Source organism: Arachis ipaensis, chromosome B10 (genome assembly GCF_000816755.2).
Source record: "Arachis ipaensis cultivar K30076 chromosome B10, Araip1.1, whole genome shotgun sequence".
In the NCBI taxonomy this organism is placed as follows: Eukaryota; Viridiplantae; Streptophyta; class Magnoliopsida; order Fabales; family Fabaceae; genus Arachis; species Arachis ipaensis.
The window spans coordinates 9847845-9861968 of NC_029794.2; the positions used below are offsets into that span (position 1 = coordinate 9847845).

A 14124-nucleotide genomic window follows, 5' to 3' on the forward strand; every position below is an offset into this window, starting at 1 on the left:
CAGAATAATATAGTGTCATCAGCAAATTATAAGTGTGACAACTCTATATTATCCCTCCCGACTAAGAGTGGAGATATCCGACCGTTTCTTACTGCCTCCGCGATCCTCCGGTTAAGCACATCCACCACCAGAACAAATAGAAACGGCGATAACGGATCCCCTTGCCATAGGCCCCTCTCCATTTTGAATGGTTTTGATGGTGACCTATTGAGCAGGATAGAGATGGATGCCGACCTAACACACTCTCTAACCCATGATGTCCATGTTCTACCAAAGCCCATCTTTTCTAAAACAGTATCAACAAAGTACCATTTAACTCTATCATAGGCTTTATGGAAATCCAGTTTGATAATCACTGATGCCTTCTTTTTCTGTTTCAACCATTGCACCATTTCACATGCAATTAAAACTCCATCATGTATCTTCATTTCCTTCACAAAGGCACTCTGTGATTCCCCAACTAAGCCTGGCATTACACTCCTCATTCTTCGTGTCAACAACTTAGAGATAACTTTATATACACATCCAACCATGCTGATAGGTCTGAGGTCTTTAATTTCCTTAGCCCCAACAAATTTCGGCGCCAGTGCTACCCACGTGATATTAGAGTCTGCTGATAATCTTGCCGTCTCAAAAAAAGCCATCACAGCTGTAGTGAATTCCGTTCCTATCTCGCTCCAACACTTTTTTATAAAATTCATATTGTACCCATCACTCCCTGGAGCCTTAGAAGATTCACAATCCCACACTGCCTCTTTCACCTCTTCTACTGATGGTAACACCTCTAAAGCCTCCGCTTCCTCCCTCTCTAATCTGTTAACTAATCCATCTTTAAAGCTCACACTTGGAGAACCTTCCTGGTGGTACAGTCTTTTATAGAAGTCTCGAACTGTAACTTTGATTCTTGCTTGATTCCTGACTATTCTTCCATTAATCACCAAAGACTCAATCCGGTTATTCCTTCTTCTTGCCGAAGCAATATTGTGGAAATAGCTTGTGTTCCTGTCCATCTCATTAGCATGCCGAGACCTAGACATTTGCTTCTAGTGAATCTCCTGTCTCACATACCACTTTTCACAGCACTTCACTAGTGCCCTTCTCCTTGCCTCCATTGTACCATTATAGTGCCCACTACTAACCATATCATCCACCTTCTGTATTTCTTCCTCAAACCTCTTTATTCGCTCGCTTATAATTCCAAAATGCTGTTTATGCCATCTGTGGAGTGGAGCTATCAGTGCTTTCATCTTCTCTAAGAATTGTATGTTACCTAATTCCCTACATTCTTCCTTTACCATTCTCAAGAACCCTCTATGTGTGAACCACAAATCCAAGATTTGGAACAATCTTGGGCCATCAAATTTCCTGCTACCTTCCATGATCAAAGGGCAGTGATCTGATAAACCTCTTGGGTCTCCCCTCAGACGCGTCTCTGGATATTCATCCAGCCACCCTAAATTAACTAGACTCCTGTCAATACGACTGTGTGACTGTCCTCTAAACCATGTATACTTACGATCGTTTAGCGCCAAGTCGATCAACTCCATGTCATTTATCTATTTTCTGAAATCTTTTGCAGACGCTGATAGACTAGTCGCTCCTTTTCTTTCTTCCAAATGCAAAATTTCATTAAAATCCCCAAGAAACAAAAAGGCACCTGACATAGTCTTGCAATATAACTCAGTTCTTCCCACATCGAAATCTTGTCTCCTCTCACATGCAGTCCATACACTAAGCAAATGGCACAATGAAAATTGTCTTTCACCACAACTCCTTCTACACACATCCATCTATCTCCTTTATAGCAATTATACAAATTAAAAACCGTTTCATCCCATATTAATAATAACCCTCCAGATGCCCCAACCGAACTTACAAACTCCCAACCGGCTCGATCACTTCCCCAGATACGAGCAACATCAAACTTAGTCACCATCTCCTTCTTTGTTTCTATCAAACCCAACATTTTCAATCTAAACTTACTATTAAAATTCTTTAGCATACTAAATTTTGCAACACCTCCCAACCCCCTTATATTCCATGAACTTAAAATCATTGAACAAAATTATTGCACACCTGTTTTCGATTTTTTGGCCTACTTCTTCGAACTTTCGCTTTCTGCTTCGCCTGTCGTCGCTTCAGAGCAATTGCTTCATTTTGCTCCTGCAAAATAGCCATAATGTCCTCCTCATCACTGCACTGAGCACCTGATTCTACAGCTAGTTTCCAAGCCTCTTTGTTCTCTGACTCTATCACTAGTTTCCAAGCCTCTTTGTTCTCTGCCATTTCCTCTTCCCAACTCGGTCGTTGTTCCTCTCTATGGAATTTACTACCACCATCCATGCCAGCCTCCATCTCTGATCCTAAATCTGTACCTTGCCCCTTTTCTTCCTCTTGCCCATTCCCTTTCCCTTGAAGCCAATCATCCATCAGGTTTTCCCCTCCTCCAATCTCTATCCTGTCTTGCTTTGGAGCTGACTTTCTTCCATTGCTGTATAGCATCTTCTTACTATACCAGCATTAGTGCCATTCCCCACAACTGCTCCAACGCTCATCGTTCTCTCCTCTCCCAAGTTACAGGATTCATTTTGTGTTTGTGTTTGTGCTGGTTATGTAGGTTTGTCAATTACCTCTCTCCACTTCCATCGACCTCCACAATCTTCGGTGGCCTCCATTGCGATGCTTCTCGCTCCTACAAGCCCCTCCGACGCCGCCTTCCCTGTAGCCTTCTCCAGATCGCGCTGCACTCCCCGGCCCTCATCCATGTTGGTTTGATGACCGCGGCTCTCATACCCAGACTCCGTGTGCGTCACTTCCACGGTCAGGGGCTGCGTCCCTTGCCGGATCAGCAAGGCCTCCGATTTGCTCGCCATCCACGTTCGTCCGCCCGTCTCCGCATCCCAGCATCAGCCCAACCACTGCTTGGAAGCGCCGTTTGCGGAGCAACCTGGAACAGAGGGAGCGTCGCCTTCCGGGTCGCGTTGAGAACCGGGTCAGGCCTTACCCGGTTTGAGGGATGAGCTGCAGCACCTTTCCAGTGGGTCCTCTCATTCAGCCAAGCCTCATTTCCCGGAATCTGCCTATTGGGCCTATTAGATGCCAGCCCAATAGCCTTTCTTGTGTTCTCATATTTTTTATTACCATAACCGTCCTCATAATTATTTGATACTGTATCCTCCGAGTCAATATCCTTATTAATGTCAAATGATCTCTAAAAATTCTCTCTCACCTTTAATGCCTTGTATCCTTCGAGTCAATATCCTTATTAATGTCAAATGATCTCTGAAAATCCTCTCTCACCTTTAATGCCTCATAATTATTGTTACTGTTATCATATTGGAATTTGAAATCCGTATAACTCCATTCATTCAAATTAACATGTGGAATTACCGTCCTGCCCTTATCTTGTTCGTCATTCTTGCGTTCGTCTGCCAGCACTGCCGCCATGTCCCAACCAACCACCCTCTGTTCATCACTATAATTCAATAGACCCCCCAGTTCCTGCATCCTGCATCTCTTCTCCATTTATCATGTCCCTGTCTTCTGTCTTGTTCTGCCACTTTCGGAAACATAAATCTATTTAGAATACTTAAAAATATAATTAAAATTAAGAACATACAAAATTTAATAACCAAACTAACCATTAATTATGTTAGTAAGGAGTGATCTACAACAGAAAGAGGGATCGAGTGAGAAGACAGGAAGGACGGGAATTTAACGAAGTTGTTAAGGAATGATGCACTGAAAAAAGAGAGATTGCGTGAGAGGCCAGTAGATGACGACGACATCAGCGTTTCTTGTCACGACGGCGACGTCGATGCTTGGAAGGATCGAAACTGCACGATGAAGGAAAAATTGAGGAGTGAAAAGGTGCTTCAATTAACGGGAGTAGGATTTTGATATTTTAAGAAATGATACAATTATCCATTTTAAATAATAAATTACAAAATAATTCAACTATAATTAAAATAATGACCAATTAAAATTTGACACATCATAAAAAATAAGTTATATGTTATTTTAGAGGAGATCGTAGCATTCACCAAATTTTATGGGTTTTTTTTTTGTGACTTGCTTATTTTTTGGTGACTTTATGGGTTTAATTTTGTAAAACTTTCACTAACTATAATTTTAAAAACTAATTAATAATGAACATCATATTATCTGGTCCTCTAGAAGCACTCAATAGTTTACTCTCAAAAATGGTGGCTAACGCTGACCTTTAATTGGTGGGAATCGTATAGAGATAGCCATTATTGCACCAGCTATACAAAATGAATGCTTGATATAGAAATTCATTTATTGTAAATTGTTAACTAGTATATATTAATATTAAACATTAAAATAAAGATTTAGCTAATATGTATTCGAAAAGTTTTAATTTTTTTAATAAATATAAAATAAATACATTAAAAATTTTAATTTGTTGTATTTTTAATAAAAAAGTTTTAATTTGTAATCTTAATTAGAGATTCAAATCTAAATCGATTAAAATTAAACTGTTTATCTGATCAAATCTAAATCGAAAACATATTAAAACCGCATCAATTTAAATTTGATTGGATTATATGTTGGACAAATTGTAGGATCAGATGTCGAATTTACTTTTTAAAATTGATCCAATAATCCAATTCAAATAGTATAATGTGATATAATATTATTTTTTATTATTATATTTAAAATTTTGAGTAATTCACAAAAATAAATAATTTGAGATTAAAAATTACGTAAATATCCTAAATTAATTATTGTTACACTACTGTCTTTACTTTTGAACATCTTTATGTAAATCGAATCAACTTGATTCGATTTATTACTACACAGTATATACATAATAAATTGGAATAACAAATTATTTCTGAAAAAAAGAAATTCAAATTTTGTGTTTTATTTCAAATTTCAAGAAATTTATATTTTTATAAACTTATAAAATAAATAATTTTTAAAAAATCATTAAAAATTATCTTTTGACTCATTAACATCTAAAAGATTGTTACCGAGACTTTTATTCACGCTGACTCAACATGACGTGTCATGTCTTAACCACATCCATAATCCCCCACTCCTATAAATTCAAGTCCATGCACCTAAACCATTCACCACCAACACTGCTAATAATCACTGCTCATTAAAATTATTCTTCTCTCCATTCACTCCCAATATACACCCAATAAACACTATTATGCCTCGCACAAGCTCTCGATAATATATTTTATATAGGTATACTTCATTGTTTCTAGTTCTTGTGATTTGTCTTTATATATATATATATATATCATACACTTCTGATTTGGATTGTGGCATTTTAATTACCATCTTGTTCTAATAAGTTTACGTGTCGTTAAATTTATTTGTTGCAGCTGTTCATGGACACCGATGAATGATAATAGAACAAATCGAAGATATACGCTTTGATTTGTTTCACACCAGTTTTGATCTGCTGAGAATGATAGACGCCAAGAAGATTTTTGAATATAATCGACTGTGATTTCTTTGATTAAATATGGCTGCCGAACTTTTAATCCTTGATTACATAACTTTCTCTTATATTTAAAGATAAATTAAGGAAGTAAGCACTTATAATTTCGCTATAATAAGTTGCTTAGCGAAAAAAGAAACAGCCATTTACTAGGGGAAACTCTTTTTATCTATATGGAGAATGAACATAGGTTTTGATTTCATTCTATCTTTCTTCGAATTTTTATGTAAGTTTTAATATATTTTTTTTACTTTATGTAATCTATCAAGAACGAAAGTTATGAATTGTAAACATTACGTCTATAAGATAAGATCGATGTCTTGAAAATTCAATAAAATTGACCACATTGTACATTTGTATATACAAGCTAATATGTATCCAAATATAATGATCAAATGTGTGGGCATGTGTAAATATTTTGGAAAGCTCTGCAAATTATATTTATGATTTGATTATTTAGTCTTTCAATTTTCAATTGTATATAAATTAATCTAAGTTAATCTCTCTAATAATCTTCTCATAAAATATACTTTTGCTATATTCTCGAAAGGTAATGTGATATTCATATTAGATAAACAGAAAACACTTTATTCTATTAGCAATTGTAGTATAGAATTGGTGTAATAATACTAATTAGTATTATTGGTCAATGAAATTATTCTTATTAAATACGAGGAAAAAAAGGGTCAAACGTAATCTGATGGTTTTATTATTTTTCCATTCTTAAAATATTCTTTTTATAAATCCAAATTAAAGTAATAGTTAGCCAGAATCTAAAATATATATTTTTTTTCATGTGCTTCTTTGTCACTCCGCCGTCACCCATCCCTTTCATCTCCTCGCTCATGCAACTTAACTTCCTTTTCATTGAATCGTTCACGCAACCTGTGTTCTTCATGTTTTTGTTTGAACAGGTAATGATTAGTTGGAATCCTAGGAGTTTTGCTTTCTTCTCCTTACTTTCTCGTCCTCTGCCCTACCAAACTCTGTGTACGAGTCTTTCTTGGAAGTTTGCTTCGTCGCCGTTCATCCAGATTAGCGTTTTTCCAGTGGAGGCTCAAATCCAGGATCTCCGATCAATCAATCAGGTGCATCCAAACCTATTTTGCTCTTCATCGTTTTTCTTTTCCTTCATTGTGTACATCCTTGTGATCAATCTTGGTTATTGTTCCAAGGTTAACCCAGATTTAATTGTCTAGGGTTTGTGAAATTTCTAATTGTGTAAATTGCGATCATTTTTTGTATCTGTTCCATGGTTAAGCGAGATTCTATTATCTAGGGTTTGTGAAATTTTTGATTGTTCAATTGTGATCATGTTTGGTATCTGTTTCATGGTTAGGGGAGATTTTATTGTCTAGGGTTTGTGAAATTTCTAATTTTTGCAGATTGTGATCGTTTTTGGTATCTGTTCCACGGTTATCCCAGATCTTATTGTGTATGGTTTGTGACATTTGTAATTTGAAAATTGTCTATGTGATTTGGTTTGTTTGTGGGTTCATGTTATTCGTTAGATTCTTTCCAAGTTGCTGTTAATTTTGAGTATGGTCTATGAATCTGTTTCATCTTCTTGATTTCGTTATTTAGAATTTGATGTGATTGTCATTTCTCCTTTTGCTATCTCTTGAATTGTTTGTTGCATGTGATTTGTCTATTTCATCAATTTTTTGAATTTTATAATCATTATAAAGATTGTCTTCTTACTTACCTTTTCTTATATTTATGGATGATGGGTTTATTTTTGTGAATGATTGTCTAGGTATGGGATTTCTACCTAATCTACTTTCTCCATGATGATGTGATTGACAGGGTTCTTTCAGGAAATACAGAGTATAGACCCAGCTTCTCCTATTCAACTTTTGGATTCCTAATTTCATTCTCTCCTATTCAACTTTTGCATTCCGATTTCCATTTTGATTTAGTAATCTCTTTGGATTGTTTGGGCTAAATCTAGCAATTTCTAATTTTATTCTGCATTCAAAATCAAAATTTATAGACCCAGCTTCTCCTATTCAACTTTTGGATTCCCAATTTGATGTTACTAGGAAATTCTCTTCTAGGTAGTCTATTTGATGAGTGGTGATGTGATTGATAGGAATTGATTGATAGCTTCTTGGTGATTTATTTGCATTTTGATGAAAGCTTTTGTTAGTCAACTCACTTACATTTGAATTCTTTATTGGTTATGCAAAGAGTGCTCTATATTTCGCCTGTTGCATAGAAGTAGAGGTGATTGTCATGAATTTTTGTGCTTCTTTGATAAAGGAATATGCTTTTGCCATCCCATTCAAGTTTTGCACTCCCAATTCCATTCTCTCCTGTTCAAGTCTTGCATTCCCATTTCAATTCTGATTCAATAATCCCATTGATGGATCTTTCCTTTTTTTTTTTAAGCTATGTTCATCAAATCCATTAAGTTTACCTAAAATGAATTGCTGGTTGCCTATGGGTTGTGAGAATCATTATCAAGGAATTGGTTTTGTAGCTAATGTATTCTATCGGTGGTTATGTGATTGACAGATTTTTATTGATGTTTTTGTATACTTTTTTTTTCCATTCATTTGCTGTTTCCAATGTATGCCTACCTAAGACATTTACCAACTCTCATTACCATGAGTATAATGATTGTTTGGGGTAGTTGATGACTGCCTTCCCTATGGTGTAATGACATGTAGGTGCACTGTAGCAGGTATGGTTTGATATCTCATTTTTGGTCCCTATTTCTTGATTTCTTAAAAGTTTCACTTGTTTTTGCTATTTTTGTGTTGGTTTAGGTTTTGCCCCTCTCATTAGTTGTCTCTATGGCATTGAATGGAGATGGATATGGACTCATATTTTATTTTTCCTCTATTTCCATATTCAATTTGAATTAAAAAAGGTGAGCCTCTTTCATACAAGTAGAGCTAATTGTGATGCATTTGTGTGCTTCATTTAATTATATCCAAAGTAGACCCATTAAATTCTATATATCAACTGATGAATCTATTTTTAATCTTTTACTTTGTATATATTCAACAAATCCATTTAGTTTTTATACTGTTTTCTGTATTGAGAATCATGTTCTGTTATTTATGTTTGATTTCAAATTTTATGAAACACTCTCATAATTATATTGAGAGTAGACCCATTGAATGCAATATTAAAATTTCATGAATCTATTTTTATTTTTTTTATTTTCTGTATACTCAACAAATCCATCAAGTTTAGATCAAATGAATTGGTGGTTGCATGTGGGTTGTGTGAATCATGATGAAGGAATAGGTTTTGTACCTAATCTGTTCTATTAGTAGTGATGTGATTGACAGAAATTGATGTATAGCTTGCTGGTTGTTTATTTATAAGTTTTGATTTTAGGTCAATTTCATTCCATTTTTTTATTCTTTATATAAAAGTACTTTTTGTCTACCTAGGAATTCCCTCCTCTAAAAACATATACGTTCACTATGTTATCTTCCGTTGAAGATCTCTTCTGCACCGATAATGATGTTCTGCCATATATTCTTCATTGAAAATGTGGGTATCCCTATCAAGGTATGGGGTTTCTATCTATTTAGTCAGTGGTGATGTGATTGATAGGAAGGAAGTTGCTTTCTCACAATCAGATGGCATCACTTCATTATTTGTGTTACTAGGGAATTCTCTTCTAGGTAGTCTATTTGATGAGTGGTGATGTGATTGATAGGAATTGATTGATAGCTTCTTGGCGATTTATTTACATTTTGATGAAACCTTTTCTTAGTCAACTCACTTGCATTTGAATTCTTTATTGGTTATGCAAAGAGTGCTCTATATTTCGCCTGTTGCATAGAAGTAGAGCTGATTGTCATGAATTTTTGTGCTTCTTTGATAAAGGAAAATGCTTTTGCCACTCCCATTCAAGTTTTTCCCTCCCGATTCCATTCTCTCCTGTTCAAGTCTTGCATTCCCATTTCAATTCTGATTCAATAATCTTATTGATGAATCTTTCTTTTTTTTTTTAAGCTATGTCCATCAAATCCATTAAGTTTACCTAAAATGAATTGCTGGTTGCATGTGGGTTGTGAGAATCATTATCAAAGAATTGGTTTTGTAGCTAATGTATTCTATCGGTGGTTATGTGATTGACAGAAATTGATGTATAGCCTGCTGGTCATTTTTTTTTTTTAAGTTCAACTGAATTGCATTACATTTTTTTATCTTTTGTGTAAAAATTATTTTATATATCAGCTATTGGATGGACATACAGCTCTTTGGCCTGAACTTAAGAGGTTCATTGAGAAAAGAATGGCCTTGTGCGAGTAAAATGGCTTCATGGTATTGTTTATCTAACTAGCACATCTCTTTATCGAAAGAAAAATCTATCCAGCAGCTGCTCTTCCCATGAAAATGTCTTCTGCACATATAATAAGGTTGTGCTATATATTCTTCATTGGAAATTTGGCAATCATTATCAAGGTATGAAGTTTCAATCTCACCCATTTCCTGAATGTTGATGTGATTGACAGATTTTTATTGATGTTTCTGTATACTTTTTTTTCCCATTCATTTGCTGTTTCCAATGTATCCCTACCTAAGACATTTACTAACTCTCATTGTCATGAGTACAATGATTGTTTGGGGTAGTTGATGACTGCCTTCCCTATGGTGTAATGACATGTAGGTGACTGTAGTAGGTATGGTGTGATATCTCATTTCTTGGTCCCTATTTCTTGATTTCTTGAAAGTTTCACTTGTTTTTGCTGTTTTTGTGTTGGTTCAGATTTTGCCCCTCTCATTAGTTATTTCTATGGCATTGAATGGAGATGCATATGGACTCATGTTTTGTTTTTCCTCCTTTTCCATATTCAATTTGAATTCAAAAAGGTGAGTCTAAAGCCATTGATTTTTTCTATAAAAGGATGGTTGGTGATCCACATTCAATGCACAAACATTCTACTGTGTTCTATTTCCTCCTAAGCTCTGTCTACATCAGAATTTTTCTGTTTACATTTGATCTATTTCATTAACTCTATTTACCTCCTTTGTTTCTTTTTTTTTTTCTGCAATGCCTCCTCCATTTGATATGATTTCTAAGATGCATCCTCCTAGAGAGGCTTGGAGGCTGAAAGTTAGGGTTCTAAGGCTTTGGGTTGTACCCTCTTTTGGAAATCATGATGTTCCTAACTTAATGGAGATGATTTTGATCTCCTTTATGAGCATGTTAGCCCCTATTAGCTTCTCTTTTAAATATGGTGTTACTTGTTATTTTTTAAGTTTTTAATTTTAAATGATGTGTTTCACTAATCTGATTTTGTTCTTTTGTTGGATTTTCAGTGTGAAAAAATTCAAGCTACAGTTAAGAAACCACTCCTTAATAGGTTTAGGGATCATATAGTTGAAGGTAAAGTTTATAGAATGGCATACTTTACTGTTGTGTCAAATCATGGTAGTTATAGAGCAACTTCTCATGAATTCAAATTGGTTTTTCTTCACCGAACCACTGTTGTAGCTGTTGATGAAGATGTTATCCCTAAGACTTGTTTCAACATGTTTTCTTTTTCTGAACTGCTGAACATGACCCAAGATTATGATTTTTTAGTTGGTGTGTCTATCTTCTTGGTTTGCTGTTATTCAAGTTTTTTTAACAAATGCTTTCAATATTTAATAGGTTGTGTTTATTTAGAATAGATGTCATTGGCCTTTTAACTTCAGTGAGGAAAGAGAAAGAATATGCAAAAGAGGAAAAAATTGTGAAAATGATTGTGCTTGAATTAACTTCAAAAGAGTATGTTGATTGAGTCATTTCTCCTAGTTTCTCTTTATGTTTTAATCATCTTTTTTCCTTGTTTTCTGTTTGATCCTTTGTCATGTTTTGAGTTTCAGTCTTACAGTGCGATGTGCATTGTTTGGGGACTATGTTAATCAAGTAAATCATTTCCTTGCTTCTGGCTATGTGGAGCAGCCTGTTGTGGTGATTCAACTTGCTAAAGTCAAGTTCTTTAGGGGTAAATTGTTTGTTTTCTGTACATCTCATTGCTACTCTAGGTGTTGTCTCCAATAAACTTTGCTAGACTATTTCTGTGTTGCTGTGTAGGTCAAGTAGGCCTTCAAAATGTGATATATGCCACTCAAATATTATTTAATCTTGATTTTCCTGAAGTTGTTGAATTCAGGCAGAGGTTAGGATGTTTTATTTTGTTGATTTTTATTGTATTCTTTATTTACAACCAATCTGGAATAACAAGTACAAGTATTTGCATAATTTTTTTTTAGTATGATTGAGCAAGGTGTCAATGGTACCCAACCACTGTTTATTGCAAATGAAGGTAAAATTGTCTCCTTGGAAGATGATTTCATGCATTTAACTAGAAAATGTACTATTGAAGAGCTTCAAGATAACAATGAGGTTGTCTTCTTTTGAGTTAGTTGTGTTTATGTTTATTTTATACACAAATGAACTGAAAAGAAAAATCAAAGAACAATTTCCAGATCTGTTTTTTCATTCATATTGTTAACAAATTTTGAAATGCCGATTGTATAGGAGGGTTCTTTTATCATTTTTGGTACAATCCAAGGTATTGTTGAGGATGGAGGTTGGTGGTATTCTGCTTGTGTGTGTGGAAAGGGTATCTATCCTCAAAATGGTGCATATTACTGTGATTTTTGTTTGAAGTACATAATTAATGTGACTCCAAGGTCAGAAATTTTGTTCAAAATGTCTTTTCATTTTGTCTTGTGGATTGTTTATAAAAATAATATTTCTTGGTATTATTTATTCCGAATCATTGTGTTCCTTTTTTTTTTCTCCGCAGATTTAAAATTAAAATAACAGTTGAAGATCATAGTGGGGAGGGTATTTTCCTTTTCTTTGATCGTGAGGCATCTTATTTGCTTAAGAAATCATGTGCTGACTTATTTACCGAGGTTCAAAGAGATGCAAGTGTATATTCTTAGTTTTCTTTTGTGTATTGTTCACTTTATGGGATGTGATATGTGTTATTTAAACTCTGTATTTCTTATGTATTATTTTCAAAATAGCTTGTATGTGGAGATACTTATCCTCCCCTATTCCAAGGGCTCATTGGAAAGAAGTTACTGCTGAATATGTGATGATCCCACCATTATTGCCATGTTTAAACTTTTCAATTATGATGCTGATGATGAGTCTACTCCAAAAAAGGTTAGATATACATATAATTATTTTTACATTGTGTAAATTCGTGTTTTGTTCCTTTTTTTTATTGTGCTGTGGTGAATTTTTCTTATGGTCTTATGTATTTTTAAACTCTTGTGGCATATGAATAGGAGCCTGATTTACACAAATCTGTTCCCTGTGGAGAAGGGGATATTGGTATTAAGAAGGAGTCATCAAAGACTTTTATCAAAAGTGAGAAAGTTGCTGGTGAGTCTTCTGGAATTTTATCTAAATCCCCAGTTCTTATAAATTTTCTGGCTGGAAAACAGCCTGCTGTTTCCGGAGAGACTGAGTTTGCTTCCTTAATTAATGGTGAACATGGAAAAGATGAAAAAACACCCAGCAATGATACTGTTAGTGATGATCTTTCTGCTGAACTGGATATATTGCTTAGCTCACCAGAAAAAGAAACTCAGGTGCTGTTATATAATATTTTTTTCCTCCTTCCTATGTGTGTTGTTTCTAAATGGATTTTGCATTTCTTGAGTGACTTTCATAGCTTTTGTTAATTTCTTTGTGATAGGAGGTGTTGTCCCACATTATTGATGCACCTTCCCAATATGGAGAGAAGCTTATTCATGAAAATCATGTTGTCACCTCCAAGGGCAAGAGGAATCTGAATCCCCAATTTGAAGAGGCGGCTGCTGATGCAGATGGGCATGGGTTCAAGATTGCCAAGGTTAATGGAGTTTGATTTAAGGTGTGGAATTGAGCTGCTGTGTCTAGGTGTAGGTAGTTTATATAGTATATCTCCAAGTGTTTAAGAAGGCTTGTGATTCCAAATACATCGAAATGTAATCATGCTGGCTGGATGGTATTTTGATTTGACCTTTTTGGATTGTGTCCATCAAATAGGATTGTCAGATATAGGGGTTTTCTTTTTGTGTTGGCTCGGGTCATCTGCCAACTAGGTCTATTCTCAACTCCTTCTTTTGTAATAGTGACTTTGCTAGGGATTGGACACATTTTCAATGTTGTACCCTCTTTAGGTTACATACTAAGATATGTATTCATATGTTGGGATCCTCCTTATCATAGGAGAGATAGCCATATGTAATTGTGTATATCACTATCAGTATTTTAATGAAATGCGGTAGTTCTTATTTTTATTTCTTTATTGTTGTACAACTTTATCTTTTCATGTCAATTAGTTATTGGTGTTGATTATAATACTTTATTTTTTTTATGTTCTACGTTATTAAAGGTGTGCATGGTTATATAAGTTCTTTGTTGGTGTGTTTCACAAGTTCTCTTCCCAGCCACCTCCCTTTTTTTTACCTCTTGCTTATAGGAACTTAACAATGTGGATATCTTTTGGGCAATGAATTAGGGATAGTTCTTGCGATGTATGTTTCAACCTCTTGTTTTCTTTAGTACGAGTAACAAAGATGTCTCATAATTCTGTTCGTGCTAGAGAATATAGGCGAAATTCTTTGAAAAGAAAACGAACACAAAGTCACCATCGAAATGCAAGAGGTCAGTACTGAATTGACCT

The 14124-nt window shown here is 34.8% G+C and overlaps 1 protein-coding gene and 1 long non-coding RNA gene across 3 annotated transcripts; both read left to right on the forward strand.

The window, feature by feature from the left end:
- LOC110268035 lies at positions 5104–5895 on the forward strand. The gene is made up of 2 exons (XR_002356050.1): positions 5104–5220; positions 5361–5895. It is a non-coding gene; the product is annotated as an uncharacterized LOC110268035 (long non-coding RNA).
- LOC110268034 (replication protein A 70 kDa DNA-binding subunit C-like) lies at positions 10849–13718 on the forward strand. 2 transcript variants are annotated; one of them, XM_021113921.1, is made up of 10 exons: positions 10849–11219; positions 11318–11439; positions 11529–11613; positions 11708–11840; positions 11976–12130; positions 12247–12358; positions 12473–12614; positions 12740–12836; positions 12957–13045; positions 13153–13718. In XM_021113921.1, exons 1-7 carry the CDS (start codon positions 11083–11085, stop codon positions 12542–12544), a joined length of 816 nt encoding a protein of 271 aa, XP_020969580.1. In that variant the 5' UTR covers positions 10849–11082; the 3' UTR covers positions 12545–12614; positions 12740–12836; positions 12957–13045; positions 13153–13718. The 2 variants fall into 2 exon arrangements, with proteins under 2 accessions (XP_020969580.1, XP_020969581.1); XM_021113922.1 differs by lacking the exons at positions 12957–13045; positions 13153–13718 and having other exon boundaries at positions 12740–12840.

Coding starts and splice junctions, on each gene's coding strand:
- LOC110268034 (XM_021113921.1), top strand. CDS start 11,083: ATGCTTTCAATATTTAATAGGTTGTGTTTATTTAGAATAGATGTCATT. Junction 11,841..11,975: donor AGCTTCAAGATAACAATGAG/GTTGTCTTCTTT, acceptor CCGATTGTATAG/GAGGGTTCTTTTATCATTTT. Junction 12,131..12,246: donor ATAATTAATGTGACTCCAAG/GTCAGAAATTTT, acceptor TTTTCTCCGCAG/ATTTAAAATTAAAATAACAG.